Source organism: Euleptes europaea, chromosome 4, assembly GCF_029931775.1.
Source record: "Euleptes europaea isolate rEulEur1 chromosome 4, rEulEur1.hap1, whole genome shotgun sequence".
NCBI lineage: Eukaryota > Metazoa > Chordata > Lepidosauria > Squamata > Sphaerodactylidae > Euleptes > Euleptes europaea.
Genome location: NC_079315.1, coordinates 29,624,938 through 29,646,661, shown reverse-complemented (window position 1 = coordinate 29,646,661; position 21,724 = coordinate 29,624,938). Strand labels below are relative to the sequence as shown.

The 21,724-nt window shown below is 43.4% G+C and overlaps 1 protein-coding gene across 1 annotated transcript in view; it reads right to left on the bottom strand.

Moving 5' to 3' along the window:
- Nucleotides 1–1,570: 1,570 nt before the first annotated feature.
- MUSK (muscle associated receptor tyrosine kinase) overlaps nucleotides 1,571–21,724 on the bottom strand; it is a 63,944-nt gene continuing 43,790 nt past the window's right edge. The window contains exons 9-16 of the mRNA XM_056848426.1: nucleotides 19,913–20,088; nucleotides 17,861–17,884; nucleotides 16,232–16,320; nucleotides 12,039–12,198; nucleotides 11,425–11,614; nucleotides 8,195–8,386; nucleotides 4,618–4,766; nucleotides 1,571–2,253 (exon numbers count right to left, since the gene is read on the bottom strand). Coding sequence (XP_056704404.1) covers nucleotides 1,571–2,253; nucleotides 4,618–4,766; nucleotides 8,195–8,386; nucleotides 11,425–11,614; nucleotides 12,039–12,198; nucleotides 16,232–16,320; nucleotides 17,861–17,884; nucleotides 19,913–20,088 — 1,663 coding nt within the window. The remainder of the gene's footprint in view (nucleotides 2,254–4,617; nucleotides 4,767–8,194; nucleotides 8,387–11,424; nucleotides 11,615–12,038; nucleotides 12,199–16,231; nucleotides 16,321–17,860; nucleotides 17,885–19,912; nucleotides 20,089–21,724) is intronic.

The following is a 21,724-nucleotide window of genomic DNA, read 5'->3' as shown; positions in this document are numbered from 1 at the left end:
AGTTGGTTTGAGACTCTTCAAAGATAGAGAATAGTGACGTATAAAAACCAACTCTTCTTCTAGTGAATAAATGAGTGGGAGCCTATTTTACATTGATATAAGATGTGTGTGTGTGTAATGTGCCGTCAAGTCGCAGCCGACTTATGGCGACCCCTTTTGGGGTTTTCATGGCAAGAGACTAACAGAGGTGGTTTGCCAGTGCCTTCCTCTGCACAGCAACCCTGGAATTCCTTGGTGGTCTCCCATCCAAATACTAACCAGGGCTGACCCTGCTTAGCTTCTGAGATCTGACGAGATCAGGCTAGCCTGGGCCATCCAGGTCAGGGCTGATATAAGATACTTGCATGCTTATCACACTGGTAACCGCAAAACTCCATACGTTTAAAAATAATGGAAAATATCTTATAAAAATAGAGATATAAAACTGAAGAAGACAGCTGGAAATCTGCAACTGGCATCTCAGAAACAGAATGCAACCAGCTGTTTCAAGGCCCACAAAGAACATGCTAGCACAGCCTCTTAGTCTAAAAAAAAAAGCCTTTCTAGAAGAAAGGTTGCTAGCTGAAATGTGTGAGAATTTGTGGAAGCAGACTTAGAATCAGAATCCACTGAATAACTGTGTCTTTCCCTTACACACTTCCACCTTAAGACCCCTTCTCAAGTTATTGCAAAGGCATGTAAGCCTCTTTTCCATGGCTTCATTGTGCCAGAACTACATGGGCAGAGTCCCAAGGGTGGTGGTTCCTTACAGACTTGAGTGCATCCTTAAAAAGTGGTACATCCTTAAAGACTTGATTTCCTGTCTTCTTCCAGTGGAGTGGAGGTGGTGGTGGTTGGCTGAATCAGAAACCATAAGATGCATTCTACAAACAAACAAAAAATCCAGCCATAGATAACATTGTGTTAGACTGGCAATTTATGAAAAGTGAACATGAACGTTTACATTGTCTCTAGACAGGTGAGCAATGTGTGTTCCCTCTCAATAAAACTAGCTTCTTTCAGTGTTTCTTACAATAGTCCTCTGCCTGCCATTTCCTTTCCAAGCTAGCAATATGGCCTCAGCATTCAAACGACTTGCACCAGAATAGAGCACCTCCCATTTCTGGGAAGCGATCACAGCTCAGTGATAACCACCGAACTTTGCAACTGGGAGGTCTCAGGTTCAATCCCTGGAATTTCCAGTTAAAGTATCTCTGATCTGGGAAAGACTTCTGTACAAAGATGTTGGAGAGCAGCTGCATCAAAGTATGGGATTAAGGGTCTGACTCAAAGTAATATAGACAGATTATACATATGTGTGTGTGAGTGTGTGTGTACAAACATACATATACATGTTCATATGCCATTTTAACAATGAGACTTTTTTAAAGTTTTCAGTTAACCCAGATGTTGCAGTGTTTGCTCCGGTGAAAGTGTAGAACTTACTCCAGCTTTCTATGGGAGCGTCCACGAGGAGCAGCTACAATATTGGGCCAATTGCACACACTGAGCCTGATTATCATGTCCCAGCTGTATTTTTCATCCACGCTTGTCTAACATGTCACAAAATGCTGTATTCTGGGATCCTGTCTCAGGCCTGATCAGCAGACACTGCTCTCTCATACATGCGCTCCAGAATACGGTGGATACTTGCAAAGCTGGGCCTGTCAGAAGGCAGTTTGCTCCAACACAGACGCATGAGGTTGTACAACTCCAAAGGGCAGTTATCGGGACACGACAGGACATTTCCATCTCTCACATAATAGATGACTTCCTCGTGAGCCATCCCATAATAGGGCTGCATGCCAAAGGAGAAGATCTCCCACAGGACCACCCCATATGCCCAAACGTCAGACTCGGTTGTGTAACGGTTGTAGAAGATGGACTCAGGGGGCATCCATCGTATGGGAATGGCATCGTTTTCATTTGCTTTGTAATAGTCTGCTGAGTACATGTTTCTGGAGAGACCAAAGTCAGCAATTTTAACCACCATGTTCTCTCCCACCAAGCAGTTCCTGGTGGCCAGGTCCCGGTGGACAAACTTGCGTTCTGAGAGATAGGCCATGCCAGCTGCCACCTGTTTGGCAATGCACAGCTGGTCAGTGCAAGAAAGAGCAAGAAATCCAGGGCTGGCCGGCCTGATCCTTAGGTCAAGGTCATTGTTGTTCAGGCTATAGAGGCTGCGTGGCGATCGATTGCGCAGGTATTCATTGAGGTCTCCAAAGGCCATGTATTCAAACAGCAGGCACATCGGCTTTCCAACAGCGCACACCCCTGAAATCAAGAACATTCATGAAATAAATAGCATCACACTAGCAGATGAACATGTTTGTATGCACTTACATTTATAAACTGCTACACTCACATACGAGAATAAGGATTAAAGATGCTGAACTTAATTTGAACAGTTATGCCGATGAGATAGAAATAATTATGTTCCAATATCTACTATTATGTTCTAATATCTAATATAAACAGTTCTAATATCTATACCTGCTGTGTTGGATATGTATACATTTCTATTATGTCATGATAAATCACCAGTAGCTTTGGTTTTAATTGATCCCTGTTTTAATTTTAAAAATGCATAAATTGGACTTGTAGGTGTGAGGGTATCCCCAAATGGTGATTTTTTTGCATATGATGACTAGGAAAGATAGGGACACCAACATTTTTTCCAGATTATACATTTTTAATTGAATGGTTAAAGGAGATCACAGTCTGTTATGCACGCATTCAACCAATCAGAAAAAATATCAACAGCCAGACCTAGACATTTGTCAGTCCAAGTTTATCCATTATGGTTGTCAAAGAATGAAACAGATACACAGGCTTATGTATTAAAATTTGGAAAATCCCTCAGTATGGCTTTGCCTCTGAATACGTATGAGATGAAATTAACATTCATATAGTATGTTCACATTTGACAGAGAACTACCATAATGACACCTAAACCCACTCTCTTTTTTGCCATCAAGTCACAGCTGACTTATGGCCACCCTGTACGGTTTTCAAGGCAAGAGACACTCAGAGGTGGTTTGCCATTGCCTGCCTGGTGTTCCTTGGAGGTCTCCCATCAAAACACTAGCCAGGGTCAGGGCTGAGAGTGTGTGACTGGCCCAAGGTCACCCAGCAAGCTTCCATGGTGTGAGTGGGGATTTGAACCTGGGTTTCCAACACCTTAACCACTACATGACGCTGTCTCTCTTATAAACCCCTTATAAATTATATAAAATGTATCTCCCCTATCCTGGATGTGGGAAAGAAGCTAGGAATTCTGAAAACTGTTGGTGGTTCCATGAAAAGCATACTGTACTCTAGATTCAGATAATGCAATCTATCTAAAAATTAAAATACCTTAGAATCCCCGAGATCTGTCTGTTACCTATTTGGAGCTGCCTGTAGGAAACTAGAAATATTGATGTTCTACCTTATAGCTGCAGGCACGTTAGTATATGCTAAATACTGTAATCATTAAATTATGAGAATTGTATGATAAAATGAGGGAGATGGCCCTAATGAGTAAAAGTACATTGTATGGGAAGGTAAAAACAGGACATCGACTATTAGATTCAGAGAAAATGGAAACTTATTTAGGATACTCAAGTATGGTAATCAATCAAATGTTTGAGGTAAACCTTTCTTCTGACCTAAATTGTTCTGAGTTTTACTGAAATATTCTGCCCTCATACAGTCACGCTTAAACATAAAAAAAAATTAGAATATGCAAATGGTGTAAGTAGTATTGATACATTTACACCTTTGCAATTCTAACGGACATTGTCTGTCACATCCAGTATCTTGACATATTGTAATCACAGGTTTGTTGCTGGTGGCCTCATTGTTGCCTTTTGGACAAGAAACAGGCAACATTTCTCACTGTGAAAACATCTGTGCCTGCTACAAAGAAAAGTGTGCACAGTAAACGGTTCACAGGTCAAGTGATCCTCAACAGTCCCACACCCCCATATCACAAAACTGACGAATCCCTTTGGCCTTCCCTAATTTGTCCAACATGGTGATAATAACAAAGAGATCACTCCAACTGAGGCTCTACTTCCCATTTCCTCTTTCTGTTGCTGAAATATATGGAGCCAGTTCAACCACAGAGGAAAATCACTCCAAACTCCATAGTCAGTAAAAATGTATTTCTAGTGGAAATACATTTGGTAATAGTCACACTGCAAAAAGCATTGAATTTTGATTAATTACTGGGAACAGACACATTTAGAAAGGAACTGCCAAACCTGACAGCCAGGGACATGAAGCAGAAGAGGAATGATACAGCATGATGACATCACCTCATGTGTTGTTTTGAACTAGACATTACTAGGAAAAGAGAAGAAAGAGACATAGAGTGCCAGCAGTCCCATGTCCTTTGTAATGTCTTTTTCATCCCTGAGGATTCAAAGTGATGTCACAGATGATTATGGGTACATTGTCAATTCAGATGGGTAGCCAGACACGTCAGAAGAGGCACAAGAGGCCAGCCTCTGTGCTCTGGTCTTTTGGTACAATGTCTGCTCCCTGAATAATGTCTTCCCTGGTCTGTCTGTATGACTGACGTGGTATTGTAAAAAAGAGAGAGCTCCAGACACGTGCATGCACAAATACCAAATACAAAGTTGGGTTCAGTACCTAAAAGTCTGACAATGTTTGGATTATCAAATTCAGCCATGAGAGCCGCTTCCCTCTGAAAATCTGCCTGCATGTCTGCCGAGGCTTCTTCTTTCAGCATTTTCACTGCCACCATAGTGAATGGTTCATAAGGAAGTAGTCCAGGGGCCCTACGGGTGTGAAAGAAGGAAGGGGGGAAAGAGCAGAGAAGAAATCCATGTGTTAAAAAGCTCTGCAAGCAGCACAGCTGTGGAAAATATGAGCCTCCCTTCATAGCAGGGCTCACTTTCTGCTGTGCTCTGCAGGTTTTTAGGAAGTCGGTGAACACTTTTACTTCAGAAGACCTCTTTGAGCTTTGAAGATTTTATTGGCATTTTGTGTGTGATATGCCACAGCTCCCATCTGTTTCTTGCTTGTTGTTACTCTCGCTTGTGTTTAATTGGTTTTGAGTTAGGAGGCATCTTGGAGAACTGTGTTGTGAACAAAACTATCAAAATGAACGAATGAATGAACTGCACTGATCCGCATGTCAGTATATAATCAATAGGGACTGAAGATCTAGGCAGGGATATGGACTATGAGAGTAAAGTTAAGAATTCAGAGACCGAGGCCTGGTTCACACATGCAAGAGAATAAGGTAGCGGGGGCTTGAGATAGTAGAATGGTCTAGGCCATTTCAGACTGCAGGTGAGGGACCACATTTTGGAATGCTCCCTTATGTTAAAAACACACCTCAAATAGATGACCATCGTAGCAAGCAAAGAGAATCAATAGAATCTTTTGCAAGTTTTCTATTTGCATGGAGTTGTTTTCCAGCAAAGAAACATTCAAATGAGGACTATCTGAAATGGTGCAGACTTTTCTACCACCTCAGGGTTCTGTCACTTTATGCACTTGCAACTGTGAATGGGACCTTAAATGTAAACTAGAAAGGTCCATGGGTTGATTCCAACCAGCTTTCCCACTCAATCTCGCCCTATTCCCCTCCATACACAGCCCCCATTCCACATGGCTTTTATATGTGCAGGTCCCGTGATTCTCAGCATAGCCTTTTTTGAGTGGTTAAAGAGGGTATCTTCTTCCTTTTTCAGCAGAAGGCAAACTTTGTGGATCCAACCTAGGGCTGTTTTACTATTTACTAGCTTTAAGATATTCTGGTCTGCAAAGCAAATTCCAGTTTTCTTGTTGTCTGCTCACACATCAAGCCTCTATAAAAAGGTCAGGAGATTTTCCCTTAGAACTGCTGTCAACCCTAATCCAACCCAGTGTTTGGTTCTCTCAGGCATTTTTATTAGTAACTAGCAGCTGTGAAAGGATCTGATCGGACCAGGGGCTATGGTACAGGGGGAGAAGGTTAATTTCCCCCTCCTGTGCTATTTTCTTGACCTCAAATGCTGCTCCAGAGATCAAATATGTATATTTACACCAATAGGGCAAGAAGAACATATTACTTATTGGGTGTGAAATAATTTATAATTTGCTTGTGGGTACAGAATGTGATTTTGCTCACGGAATGACAAATGGGCATGTCTCTGACAAGTGTTCTCTTTACACTGCCCCTATGTGTACATAGAAGATGACACCCACTTGAGAGCAAGGAGTCCGCCCGCAGTCAACTTGCTCAGCTGTTGTTTAAATGTCAGGGTTGTTTTACTATTCGGTGGTTGTAGGAAGTTCTAGTCTCCAAAACAAACTTCCCGTTTTCTCGTTGTCTGCTCCAGACGCATGGCAGCGTGACAGGTGTCGCTGGATACCGTAAATGTCACATCATTGTCAAATGCCACTGAATGGCCAGATGCCCATCTGAAAACAAATCTTCCAGCAGGGCCAACACAGCTGCAAGGCTGGCCTGTGTGGTTTTGCAACCAAGAGCAACACAATTCTCTGCAAATGCCTCAGCTAAAGTTAAATGCCTTTTTGACCTCTGCCTTTTGGAACGGTTATGCTCTGATGAGGGTGGGAAGAAAGCGCTTTCAGTGTGCCCACTACATATTTAAGACACAGGCAAGGAGACATGCTCATGGCATTAAAATGTACTTCAGTGAAATATCAACCCTGGGCTTTTATTCACATCCAACGCATTTACAGCTTGCTGGGCTATGGGCAACACCCAGATTTTGTGGCCACAACATTCTTGTTCTGCAACTGAAATACATTATTAAATGGAACAAATCTGAATATTTAATTTTCATACTGATTCAGCTTGCTCAGTGGTGCAATGGGATACATTTCACCTCTTTTTTATTTATTTCTAAAATTATTTATTTCTAAAATGATGAAACCACGCTGCAAATCCTGTGGGACCTGAAGCAGATCACCATTTTAAAAAACACAATTAAAATATAATAAAAACCTGGCAGATTTTGGAATTTTTGTTTAAATATTTTGTGAGGAACAAAAATGGAAAGATTAAATCACACAGAAATTTGGAGGCAAGGGAACAGTGTTTTTAAGACAGGGATTTTTGTTCTAGGAGCCCTGAAAAGGGGACAAAGAAGATCAATCTGTCCTGATTTTTTTTCAGCCTCTCATTTATTTTTATCAGAATGTGTATATTTTAAGACATTTCAATTCCATCAGTTGAAACCTGCTTAATTTTCTTTTAATTAGGACCTGAGATTCTCAAAAATTTGATGTTACAAGTAGTTTCTGCATTACATGGCCATGTCTCATTCTCTGCTGTACATCCATAGCCAGGTTTTCCAGACAGAGATGCTGAGAAAGGAGAATTAAAAGGGCTGCACCAATCACAGGAGAATAAGGCCAAGGCCGATGGTGCACAATACATTAAAATATATATTTTATTACTCTGATAAAAATTACCTATGCGTTTTGCCCAAGAGGCTTCTTTGGGGGAATCTCTTAGTCTTGCAGTGGTTTCTCAAAGTTCTAGGGTTGATGAGCCCTGTGGCGCAGAGTAATAAGCTGCAGTACTGCAGTCCAAGCTCTGCTCATGACCTGAGTTCGATCTCGACGGAAGTCAGTTTCAAGTAGCCGGCTCAAGGTTGACTCAGCCTTCCATCCTTTCAAGGTTGGTAAAATGAGTGGGGAAGGCAATGGCAAACCACCCCGTAAACAAAGTCTGCCTAGTAAACATCGGGATGTGACGTCACCCCATGGGTCAGGAATGACCCAGTGCTTGCACAGGGGACCTTTACTTTCAGGGTCGATTCTGCTCCTCGCTCAATGCTGATTTTTTAAATCTGACCTTTAAAATGACTATTCATGGTCCCAATACAAGAGGAGAAAGTCAAACAAATTCCACCACCCCCACTCGCCTGCTCCTTTGTTCCTTCATTTGCATAACCATTAGCAATAGTCATTTGCATAGCTAAGCTGTGGCTGGGATTCTGCATACTTCCTTCAGTGAATACTTTGATGCGGGGGCAGAGCAAATACAAAAGGTCTAGTTAAAGGGGCTCTTAAGAAATGCGAAGCAGGTATGCGCCGGTTTCGCAGTGACGTCTGGAATGATGGTTCAGCATGAAGAAATTAAAAAAAAATATGCAGAGCACTTCAGCCTGGAACGCGCTGCTAATTACCAAGCATAAAAGGCCTATAAATTCTGAATTTATACTCTTCTGAATTTATACTCTACCTCGCTTGAAAGACCCGTCCGAAAGCTCCTTCTCCAATATCCCTTACATATTCAATATTGTTTCGTGGATACTCCAGGCTCAGCAGCTTTGGGTTCAAGAGCAGAGGCATGCGCTGGTACATGGGGTTTGGGTGCAATCTGTCCAGTAAGAGCTCAGAAGGAAGTGTCGTCAGGGCTGGTGGTGCTGACTCCCTGAAACGATGAAGGGGAAGGAATGGCTTGATTACAGCAGGCACAGTGTCATGTCAGTAGGGAACTTCATGAAACGTGTCACGCAGGACTAACAGCACAATCCTATGCAGAGTCACTCCGGTCTAGGACCACTGAAAATAATTGGTTTAGACTGGAGTAATTTTGCATAGGATTGCATTGTAAGTCTGCAAAGCAAGACTTATGCTACCACATAATATTCATATGCAACTACTTACATTGTGGAAGTTTATCTGGGGCCCATTTGGGGAATAACAGGGGTATCATCCCCTCTCTGGCCTGTGGTTCAGACCCCATGTGATTATTCCTCAGGAGCATTTATATTTCTTATGTTCCACACTGAATGGCTATAGTTGTAAACAAATGAATAGGCCTTTGCACACATAAGCATGCCAAAGACATAATTCTTTTCCTTTTAGAATAAGGCCACTGTGTGATCAGTTTAATAACCCCAGCCAGACTGGTAAAATGAGATAGAAAAGGTAACCACAACAAATGCTTTTAAAATACACTGCTCTGTTGCAATAATGATCACTTGCACATGTTTTGCTTGCTCCAGCTTGGATGTTATTGGGAAGTGTGTTTTTTCCTGCCATCTCACAGCACTCGGTGCTTCCGTGCACCTTCCAGGTTTTCCCCAAATACCCAGTAGTCTTTCCCAGACTGCTTTTCCGCAATATTTTGGGAAAGATCACAGCAAAGCTTGGATGGCTCCCATGTGGACGAGAAAGTCAAGATCTTCCCAGTTTTAAAACTGGCAATTAATATATTGCTATAGCATGAATATGTTTCAATCCCAAAGACTTTACCTGCATATTGTAAGCTCCTGTGTGTAAGCTCCATCTCTTGTTGGCTTCTAACAATCCCTAAATGCCTTTTTTTCCCCTAAAGCAAGATTGAATGGGCTACCACAAGGGGGACTATCAGGCAGGTTTGCAGGGGTCCCTTTTTCTGAGAGGCTTTGTGATTGTAAATCTGGAAAACTAGATACAATTTGGCATTTCTTTATTGACTGCAACAAATATGCTACTGTTTGAGATAAGTGGATCACAATATACATTAAAAAATGGACCCCAGTTCCAGAGGTGTAGATTGTAGCTAAACAGTTAGCTGATGTTGATACTCATGTGACTCTTGCAGTGGCAAAATTTGTATCTGTTGCCTTTAATAATAACAATGATGTCTCAAAATGTCATGGTATCATTTATACTTATGTACCTTATTTTCTCCTATATTTGTTTATGACCAATTGGTCTGTGAGCATAAATAAAGAAGTGAAGTTATTAGCATTATAATGCCATAAAAATCTGTCTACCAGGCACTCGGAATTCCCAACTTTTATTAAAAAGAAAGTATCTACCCCCTTTCATTATGGAGACATGCCTTTCCTGTTATATCTATACAATGAAAGGGGATAGAGACTTTTAAAAATGGAAGCTGGGAATTCAGAAAATTTGTTAGACAAAGGCTATAATGTTATAATAAGATATTGGTTGTACAGAAAATCCTGAAAAAGCCCACCCCCCTGGCTTGGCATGGGGGCAAATGGCCATTGTGAGGGATTGGGGAAGGGGAAATGTAGGAAAATACACTATATGGAAGCTCCATTGCCACTATACTGTGTCAGCAGCTGAACAGTAACAGGGAAACCAGTCAAGCACATATCCATGAAGAAAACACTTTAACCATGAATGTATCAACTGTGGGCCTCTAAAACTTGTTAAGATTTTCCCAGTGAAATCATTAACTAGATCATTCATCCTAGCACATGATTGTGAGCTAATTCTAACGTCAATAAATCCTATTTTATGTTTAAGAGAAATGGCTCAAGAATAAAGTCAGCTTGTGGTTACAGTAGCAGTATACATTAAAAAGGCAAAATGCCTATGTATTCTGGTATGCCTACTAGACAAGCCCTAATGGAGAGAAAGGGAGTTGCACATGGTTCCAAGGTCAAAGCTCAACAGGTATACCAGTCTCCGCTATGACCACTCTACTGAACAATCATTGTGAGCCAGTCTAGAGAGTCAGTGTCGCGTAGTGGTGAGAGTGTTAGACTGGGATATGGGAGAAATGAAGTAAATAAATAAAGCTTAAAAGGTAACTAAAGCAACTGAAGATGGAATTACTAACAGTGTTGGTTATCATAATTAACAGTGTTGTTAATCATAGTTAACATAATTAATATTATCATAATTGACAGTGTTGTTATGAACAGTGTTGTTTATCATAATTAAGGATAATGATGATGAAGATTTGCAAAGGTACAGTCACAATCAGGAATGATACAGCTAATGCTTTGCTTCATCCAGAAAGTCTTGCACTATTTGCAAACTAAACATTTTAAAAAAATGTCTAAAAATAAGTGAAAAACGCCTTTATAAAGGGAATGGCACACTACAAGTAATGGCGGAGAACTCTCAAGGGACAAAATATTTTTCCTGACCATTCTGAATTCACATGTGAATCCTGGTCTCTTCCTGTGAGCTCCCCAAACCATTTCCGTTCTACTTGCCTTGTGGCTGCTCTGGCAGACAAGCATACAGGAATGCTGGCCAGCCATGGGCCAGCCATGATCACTACAGTAGCAAAGTGGTGCCTTGAGGAAGAGCATTTCTTCTCTAGTTCAGAAATCCGGGCTGTATTGTTCACCCTGGTATCAAACTTGAAAATTATGACCTGCTGCATCTTGTATTCTGAGCCCAGGAAATACATGTTTTCGTGCCATCTCTACAGATATCCATGGTATTAGCCAGCCAACTTTCCAACACTCTTAAAATGCTACTTTTTAACAGCTTAGCTGTTAAACTTGGCTTTGTGGTTCCTTGTGACAATGATTAACTGTTAAAGATAGCTTTTTAATACCGTATTGCAAAATAAACTTTTTTTGGTATAAAATTACCTAGTGTGATTTTGTATCTAACCCTCAATTCAAAGCTCAAGTTCATTATTATAAGATCAATTTCATTTTACCTAAAGGACTCTCTAAAAGACGATACCTACCTAGTCCTAGATCTTACCTTGTTTTATTTTTCCACCGCTTATGCCTTCGGCAGCAGAGAAGACCAATTATAATGACAATGATGACCATTGCAAAACTGGAGATGATGGAGATAATAACCGTCATGGAGTATGCTGGGGACAAAGCCGAGGAAGAAGGGAAGTGTGGAGTCTCTACACTCGGCTTTGTGGTTCCTTGTGACAATGATTCTAAAACAAAAACAGCAAAATTATGACTATAAATGTAGGGGCATTCATTGCTAGGGTGCTTATGACATTGACGGCGATGGAAAGTGCCATCAAGTCGCAGCCAGTTTATGGCAACCTTGTAGGGTTTTCAAGGGAGGAGACAAACGGCAACCCTGGAGATCCTTAGTGGTCTCCTATCCAAGAACAAAACATGGCTGACCCTGCTTAGATTGTGAGACATGACCAGATTGGGCTAGCCTTGGCCATCCAAGTCAGGCCTATGACATTAATTCATGAAAAATAGTGAACTGTCATAACACCACAGGCAATTACCAGCCAGTGTGGTACAATGGCAGCTTTCTCAGCTAATAGACCCACTATAGGATTCAGGTCACCAAAAAAAAAAAAAATCTCTTGCTATACACTGTACATTAGAGTACCTTACCATCTCCACAAAGTGGCACATTGCAGTATTCCCATTTTACAGAGGAGTCCGTTGTATAACACCAGGGTCGTGCGTCTTCACCTCCTGGATTACGGCAATAGTTTTCTGCATTGGAGAGCTCTGGGAAAATTTGAGGGGTTCTTCTATGTAAATGGGGTGCCTAATGGCAAGAAACAATTTAATGAAAACTTTACATAGTCACTTGCTTCAGCAGCTTTTTCCAAGTTGGGGAAAAATGAGTTGTGTAATTTGACAACCATTTTTCTGACGAATATATCATACCAGCATCTCACACAGAGTTGAAACCTCCTTTTGTCCCTACATAATGTGTGATGGAATTCTGGTCTACAACCAATCATCTCCTCCTCAAAGACTGCAACCACACACCATTGGATACCACACACCACAAGAATTAATCATCTACATTTGTTGTCTAGGAAAAGCCTGAAAGTGAATAATTATAACCAGCAACATGTGAAGCCAGCCAAAGCTGCTGAATAATAAAGCGACTTGCCGATATAATATTTTCCCCTGGTCACATTTCTTATATGTCAGACTAATCTCTCTGCTGTGTTCCTCATTTTTAGGCCCAAGTGCAGGGCCGGATTTAGGTTTGATGAGGCCCTAAGCTATTGAAGGTAATGGGGCCCTTTATATGTCCAGCTGTCCTTTGTCAACAACAAATTGTCACTGTTTTTTGTGTTGAATATATGCTATATGGTAATTTATGGACCTAATAGGTATCTAAAGCCATTTGAACATAAAAAATATGTATTTTATCAAAGTAATTGTTGATTTTAAAAAAGTACATCCAATTTTTTTTCCTTTAAATTTTTTGGGCGCCTCCAAGAGAGTGGGGCCCTAAGCTATAGCTTGTTTAGCTTATACGTAAATCTGGCACTTCCCAAGTGATTGGTTTTTCTGCTCTTAAAGTTGCTAGTTCTGGGTTGGTAAATACCTGGAGATTTGGGTTTTTTTGGGGGGGGGATTGGTGGGGTTTGGGGAGTGACCTCCGCAGGGTATAATACCATACAGTCTACCCTCCAAAGCAGCCATTTTCTCCTGGGAAACTGATCTCTGGTGGCCTGTAAAATAGTGATTTCCATTCATTGCCCCTTCCTGCTGCAGACCCCTCTCATATTGTTCCTTAGGATCCTCTGTACCTCTGGAGCAACATTTAATGATGATCAGTGGGCTGCAGAGGGAGGGGGAGGCAGCCAAGTTTCATTCACTGATGAAAATTTCAGCCCAAAGCTTTTAATATTTTCTTCTTTGTGAGTTGAAAATATACCTTATAAGATTAAGGATCTTTCATTTGCCACCCTTGGATTTTCACTTCCTATATTCAGTAATAGCCTTCAACAGACACCTTCTGACTTGTATTACTTGTTTTAATGCCTATTAATATTGTTCTAGAATATTTTATTTCTTATAAAAAGATGTATTTACACATAATTTGCACGTTTAATCACAGACGATGTGTGAAAATATATCTTTCTGCAAGCAATTAAATATATTATAGCAATTAATCACAGTAAATATATTCCAAAATAATGTGTCAATGGTGTAGGACACCAGTTAAGAGGAATTGTTAAATACAGAATAATCTTTGTTGGAAGTGGGGTCATGGCTGTCTAAAAAAGTGTACTCCTTGGAAGGAAATAGTAATAACTAAAGTAGTCAGTGATACCCTGACCCTTATTTATTTATTTTTCTGCTGGGAAATATCAAGAACAATGTAAGAAAGGAAAGCAGAGAACTTAGGACCAAGATGTTAATTATAACAAAAATTGAATTAGCACCTGGAAGCTTTATTGAGTAGTGGTTGAGGAAAGCATGGAAAACCTTACTTGTGGTAAAATGTATTCCCCTAACAAGATTTAAAGAAGGGAGAGATACTAGGAATTTTGTAATGGATAATTGGAACCCTTTTACATTTTTTGGAATAGACGTGATCAAAAGATTCCAATGGATATTGAATACACATGAATACATACAGTAGAAAAGAGTAGGAGTCCATTAGCACCTTAAAGACTAACAAAATTTCTGGCAGGGTATGAGCTTTTGTGAGTTACAGCTCACTTCTTCAGATATGAATACATAGTCTTCCTTTGACTGAGACAGACAACTGGCCCATTTCGCTTAGTATTGGTCACTGTAACCCAAAGTAGTTCTCTGAAGCTGTGGCATGGCCCCTTCTTCAGTGATGAGTGTGTAAAGTGCAGTCAAGTCACAGCTAAAGTATGGCAACGCCAGCTAGGGGCTTTCAAGGCAAGTGAGAGGCAAAGATGGTTTGCCATTGCCTTCCTCTGCAGAGTTTTCCTTGGTGGTAGGGCTGTCAATTCGGTTCGGTCCGAACTGAAAATCAACCGAATTTCCCCTGATTCGGTGATTTTCTGTTCGGATGGATCCGAACTCAAAACTGGCGGGCAACCAGGGGGGCCGAATTCAGCGAGTTCGGGAGTTCGCGAATAAATCCGGCAAATTCGGCCCCCCCTTCAGGGGAGCCCGCTGAAAGGCGCGGGCTGCCCTTTAAACTGATCTGCGCCTCCCAGCTGGGAGGCTCAGATCAGTTTAAAGGGCCCCCGCACGCCTTCAGGGGAGCCCGCTGAAAGGCGCGGGCTGCCCTTTAAACTGATCTGCGCCTCCCGGCCGGGAGGCACAGATCAGTTTAAAGGGCAGCCCGCGCCTCTCCACCGGAGCCCGCTGAAAGGTGCGGGCTGCCCTTTAAACTGACCTGTGCCTCCCGGCCGGGAGGCGCAGATCATTTTAAAGGACAGCCCGCCCCCCTTCAGGGGAGCCCGCTGAAGGGGGGCGGGCTGTCCTTTAAACTGATGTGCGCCTCCCGGCTGGGAGGCACAGATCAGTTTAAAGGGCAGCCCGCGCCTCTCCAGCGGAGCCCGCTGAAAGGTGCGGGCTGCCCTTTAAACTGACCTGTGCCTCCCGGCTGGGAGGCGCAGATCATTTTAAAGGACAGCCCGCCCCCCTTTAAACTGACCTGTGCCTCCCGGCCGGGAGGCACAGATCAGTTTAAAGGGCAGCCCGCGCCTCTCCAGCGGAGCCCGCTGAAAGGTGCGGGCTGCCCTTTAAACTGACCTGTGCCTCCCGGCCGGGAGGCACAAATCATTTTAAAGGACAGCCCGCCCCCCTTTAAACTGACCTGTGCCTCCCGGCCGGGAGGCGCAGATCAGTTTAAAGGGCAGCCCGCGCCTCTCCAGCGGAGCCCGCTGAAAGGTGCGGGCTGCCCTTTAAACTGACCTGTGCCTCCCGGCCGGGAGGCGCAAATCAGTTTAAAGGACAGCCCGCCCCCCTTCAGGGGAGCCCGCTGAAGGGGGGGCGGGCTGTCCTTTAAACTGATCTGCGCCTCCCGGCCGGGAGGCACAGATCAGTTTAAAGGGCAGCCCGCGCCTCTCCAGCGGAGCCCGCTGAAAGGTGCGGGCTGCCCTTTAAACTGACCTGTGCCTCCCGGCCGGGAGGCGCAGATCAGTTTAAAGGGCAGCCCGCGCCTCTCCAGCGGAGCCCGCTGAAAGGTGCGGGCTGCCCTTTAAACTGACCTGCGCCTCCCAGGTGGGAGGCGCAGATCAGTTTAAAGGGCCCCCGCGCGCCTTCAGGGAATCCCTCTGAAGGCGCGCGGGGGCCGAATTTTCCTCCGAACTCCGGATCCCCCCGAATTACCGGGGATCCGAATCGGGGGAGTTCGGACTTCGGCACGTACCGAACCCACAAGGGTCAAATTCGGCCGAATCCGAACTGTACCGAATTTTTTTTTTTTTGACAGCCCTACTTGGTGGTCTCCCTTTCAAGTACCAACCCCCCTTAGCAGCCACGATCTCACAAGGTCAGGCAATGCCACCTTCCCTCCAGCAATGGGCTTACTCCTTCAATAATAAAAGACTATAATTTACATATTTTCATTTTCTTATTTTTTCCATTATAGCAAGATGTTGTAAGACTGTCGGTTTGTAGGGAAAACAAGACATGAGTCACTCAAATATTGTGACTAATTTGCCTGACTGTGGACATTCATGCCTTGACAAAAAAAAGGGGGAGAAATGCAATTATTTTCCAATTTGCAAAAGTCTTCGCACTTTCCTGCCTGGAAGTAATCTGCATCACTGGCTCTCAGGCAAGTGTCTGTTTACAAGCCTACTTTACACCAAACAATTTCTCAGGTGTGAAAAGTGCCTCCTTACCTGCTCGCTCCACTTCTGACAAGGAATGCCAGACACTGTGACATTGACCGAACCTTGGTAGGTTAGCCCATTGCCTTTGTAGCAAGTTGCTGGAAAGAAACAAAACCACATTGGATAATGAAACAAGAAGACGTGAACCTTTGGCTGGTCTGCCCTTCTGTGATGAAAACCAAATGGCTATAATGATAGGCTAAAGAGTATTACAAATGTAAAATATCAGTCTGTCAGGAATCAAATGTGTGTGGGGGAACTCTCAGCAGTGAAACTCATGGCTTTTGGAAGGTCAGGAGGATCTCAGCATAACCTCCCTTGCAGGGCTGCTTGCTAGGAAAATAGTGGTGCTCCAAGACTTCTCTTAACCCCCATTGGAGATCATGCTCCAGTCTCAACGCCTTCCTACTTTGAAAAAGCCCTGACCTGTACTGCTTCTGAGCTTTAATAGGGATCTCCTGCCCTGTCCATACTGTAGTCAAGATGTCTATCAATGCAGGTCTGGGGTTGAAAGAGGAAGGGAACGCCTGTCCATTTCTTCTCAAGCCCTCATCCTTTTGTATCACAGAGTTTTACAAGGGGAGAGAAGGCCAGAGTCCTAGTTGTAATCCTGTACCTATATTGTTCGAACTCCAGCGAGACACAGAGAGAACAGATAGACTTACAGACAGGTATCAATTCAGAGCTGTCCAAAAGAACCGTTCATAGCTGCTTTCATTCATATGAGGGCTTTATGGATAGTTTATGGAACCATCTTACTAGTGTAATTTTGTAAATAATAATTATATATTCAGCACTAGTCCCCAGTCCAACAAGACAGAGAACATTTTCTGCATCAAGCACCTATATCAACCAATTCTAAGCTGTCAACCTTCCTGCAAATGACAATCTCACAGCCCGGGATTTTAATTTCTATAAATCTTTATGGCTGGCCACTCTATTAGTTTTCAGGTTTCATATCTATGCAATAGCTATTATGTGCTTTTCCACTGACAAGCAGCAGTAAGATGTACCTTTCCCTACTACATGCTCACCTCATGATTTCTAGTAGTGACCTGAAATTGGGGGGGGGGGGGCTGAATTATATATGCGACAGCGGCAGAGGCCAGCAAAGCTCCATGGCTCCCCGGAGCCAATGTATTTGCCCCTGCACTGGCGTCTATGCCACTTTGCCCCATGGTAAAGAGGTATGGACATTGGCGTGTAGTCACACTGGCTTTTATCGAGCTTCGGCCCTCCCCTTCAGGATTGTACAGCTAGTCTCCCTTCTCTGTGATTGTTTGCACCCCTTTGCAAAAGAAGTATGAATGTGTTTATAAAGGTAACAGATATCATAGGAAGAAAGAGGGATTGCATCTACATTGTCAGGAAAATCAGGCTATTATCCCTTTGCCTTAAATCTAGTTGCATATATTTAGCTGAGATTCAGAACTTTTCAAGGAAATGACTTTCAACTAATAACACATGTGAGTGTCACCAGTTAAATAAATTTGTATTCTACCATTCTACATCACTATTGATCACCCCTTTAAAAATCAAACCCAAGGATCACATCTACAACCTTTGAAGCAAGGTTTGATTTCCAGTCTCCATCTCAATCTAGAAAATATGATACAAACACAAGAGGTGTATACTTACTGGTTATATCTTCCTTTTTAAGATCTGAAGGAGGAGAAGGGACAATGTTATCCATGTATACTGAAGTGAGTCATATGCAGCTTTTCTTTTAATGTGTTGTGATCAGAGGCTTATCAACTTTTTGACCAGCTGCTGTAGTTATGCCTTTAACTGACGTTAATGAGCAAACATTGATCGGAGATAATATTAATTTCTGTCCCTGATTCTGTCTGCTGATTTCTGTGCAGCAAGCCAATAAAAGCACAAAAGCAAGCCAGGCAATCTCCCCCTGCTCAGCTGATAACTTCATAAAAACAACACTGGGTAAAAAGACATGGGACCCTCCACTGTTCTGATTCAAATCAAACACATGCACCTACATGCAGAGGCTGAGAATTTCTCTCCCACACAAAACCCAGACAGATTTGCCAGATCCTTGTCTGGTACAGGTGCATATGTTTCAGGACAGTGAGGAAAGCTGATGTCACTGTCCTACCCTCCACTGCCTATCTTGTTCTTAGGGGAGGGGCCGTGGTAAAGCATCTGCTTGGCATGTAGAAGGTCCCAGGTTTAATCCCCAGCATCTCCAGTTAAAGGGATGAGGCAAGTAGGAGATGTGAAAGACCCCTGCCTGAGACCCTGGAGAGCCGCTGCCAGTCTGAGTAGACAATATTGACTTTGATGGACCAAGGCTCTGATTCAGTATAAGGCAGCTTCATGCATTCATGTGTTCTGTTGTGTGACAAAACATGGGTCTTGCTAGCCACTTCTGAGAGAGATCAGCAATAGGACTGGTGGGCTGCACTCTTAACATCAAAAACCATTCCTTAAAGCAGGGGTTCCCAACGTGGTGCCCATAAGTGCCATTGTATCAGAATACCTTTCCTGGTGTCCACCAGGAGTTTTTAAAAAGTGGGTGGGGTGTTTGTGCAGCAGGGCTATTGGAGATCTCTCTGGCTGTGCAGATTTTTAAAAAGTTGCTTCAGCAGCAGCTGCCATAAGAACGTGTGACCTCACTGCCTTGACATTTTGTGGTTGGCTCTGTCTCTTGTGTAGTTGCCAGGTCCCTCCTGGCAACTGGGGGGAGCTGTTGGGAGGCAGGTACAGGGGGTGCTTATCTGTGGCCCTGCACATTGATGTCACTTCAGGTGTGATGCAGAAACACTGGCATCACACCAGGGCGACACTCTAGCACTTGTTCAAAAACTCTATAGTTTCCATAGAGTTTTGGGAAGATTGATAGAACATCCTCCTTGTGCGATGCCAGTGCTTCCACATCACATCGAAAGTGACATCATCGTGTGGGGATGTAGATCCTTCCCCCCCCCCCACCGGCCTGCTTTTGCCTGCCGAACAGTTGAGTGTCGGTGGGCAGCAGTAGAAATCCCCAGGGGATTGCCTGCCATTAGTGGGGACCTGGGAACCCTACTCTTGTGGCAACCATTTTGTGGCTGCAACCACCACACTGTGTCAGAAGTCCAAAGACACCCACAGGCTCAAAAGGTTGGGGACCCCTTCCTGAAAGGTATTGGCCCCCACCTCCTAGCAAGTACTCCCTAAAAAGAGTGCAGAGCGTCCATCTCTCTCTCTTTATACCAAGAATATACTGCAGGTGGTATCTCTAGTTGCATATGGCACGAATGTACAGCATCTTTATCTATTAATCAAGCCTTGATGTGAAAATCTCAAATACAGAATGCATTAAACTAGCTACTCAGTAATTTAAAAACCTGAAATTTCAGGACACCTACAGCACCTCCTATTTTCTTAATTTGTCAGAGTATCTGCATTTAAATACATTTTAAAACCAATAATACTGTGGCTTACTCTGTGGGATAAAATGAGCTATGCACTGATGAAGAATATTTTTCTATAGTGGACAGAGGTTACAAGTATGGAAAGAAGTAAAAGTGTCTATCTCTCAACTCTTCTTAAAATCCCAGGCAAGCACTTTTCAGGTTGACGTCTGGCACCCTTGCAGGGGTTATGGCCTTCAGTTTCAGCATAATCCCCTTCAAGGATCATATCACTAGTAACTGGATCAGATCATGGTGAACTTATTGAACCACTTACTAAAATGTGGGATCTTTGTGCAAGCCTTGGGGTCCTGGTGCATGCTGGGAAGTCTGTCGCATTCTGGCAGGGTAAGAAGCATCAGTCCTGGTTTGTAGATCCCCTTGCGGGCATTTTCTTCCATCAAAAGCCATTCCTTAAAGCAGTAGAGATCCTTTACAGCAAGGCAATGCTCTCTACATTGTTTTACAAAGAACAGTGGAATGTGCAGTCAATGATGTGATGACAATATGTGCATTAACAATTAACTGAAAACAGTATACAAAGAGGTCATCAAAAGGTATAAATCAACAGTACAACTGATCCTTATATGCTTTTACACTCTGATACTGACCTGGATGGTCCAGGCTAGTCTGAGCTTGTCAGATCTCAGAAGCTAAACAGGATCAGCCCTAGTTAGTACTTGGATGGGAGACCACCAAGGAATACCAGGGTTGCTGTGCAGAGGAAGGCACTGGCAAACCACATCTCTTCCCTTGAAAACCCTAGGGGGTCACCATAATTCGGCTGTAACTTGATGGCACTTTCCACACATACTTTTTATAGCACAAGACTCTGCAGGGGTGGAGAGCCAGTGTGATGTAGTGGATAAGAGCGGCGGACTCTAATCTGGAGTGCTGGGTTTGATTCCCCACTCCTCCACATGAGTGGCGGACTCTAATCTGGTGAACCGGCTTTGGTTCCCCACTCCTACACATGAAGCCTTCTGGGTGACCTTGGGCTAGTCACAGTTCTCTCAAACTCTCTCAGTCCCACCTACCTCACAAGATACCTGTTGTGGAGAGAGGAAGGGAAGGCAATTGTAAGCCGATTTGAGACTCCTTAAAGACAGAGAAAATTGGGGTATGAAAACCAACTCTTCTTCTTCTTCTTGGATTGACCATTTAATTTACTAAGAAACTTCCCATGGGCCACCATGCTGGAGGCCATTGTTAAATATCCAGTCTGCACATGCCAGGGCTGCTAAGGCTCAGCTTGCCACTGGCTGGAAGCAGCATTGAAGGAGACAACAGGCAAAGCCTTTGCCCATCATCTTTATTGCCAGCAGAATGTGAAGAGGAGGAAGGTAGGCAGGAAGTGGCAGCAACATGGATGCATGGGCCAATGCTAGGGTTGCCAGCTCCAGGTTGGGAAATACCTGGAGATTTGGGGGGTGGAGTCTTAGGAGGGCGGGATTTGGAGAGAGGAGGGACTTCAATGCCATAGAGTTCAATTGCCAAAGCAGCCATTTTCTCCAGAGGAACTGATTTCTATTGCCTGGAGATCCGTTGTAATAGCGGGTGATCTCCAGTCACCACCTGGAGGTTGGCAACCCTAACCACTGCCCTTGTGAAGCTGCACAACAGCTATTGTGCAGTCTTGGTGTCAGCACAGCAGACACAACCACCTCTTCGCGAGGAGGAGACAATTGTTGGTGGGAAGGTATTGGCTGCTGCTCTCGCATCTGGGTTGCCCTCTTCATGAAGAAGAGGGGCAATGGCCCAAGGAGGGGCCGCTTCCAGCTCCTCGCCTCAGTGCCTCCTCACCTCCGACATTGTGGCCCATCAGGATTACCACACCAGGCTGAAAATGATGAGTCACGTGATATGGGCTAGTCTACTTCACCTGTGTCAGACATGTAACATAGACTCCAGGGAGTGGGGCATTAATTCCCACCATCCTGCTCTTTTGCTCTGGATTTTAGTGTCGGTAACTTTCATGTGGTAAGTGGTGAATTCCTGCATTGTATAGATATTTAAAATGTTACTTGCTGTGTTGAAATTAAAGTGCTGTCATAGATTAACAGCTATGTCCACATGGTCAGTGTACTTT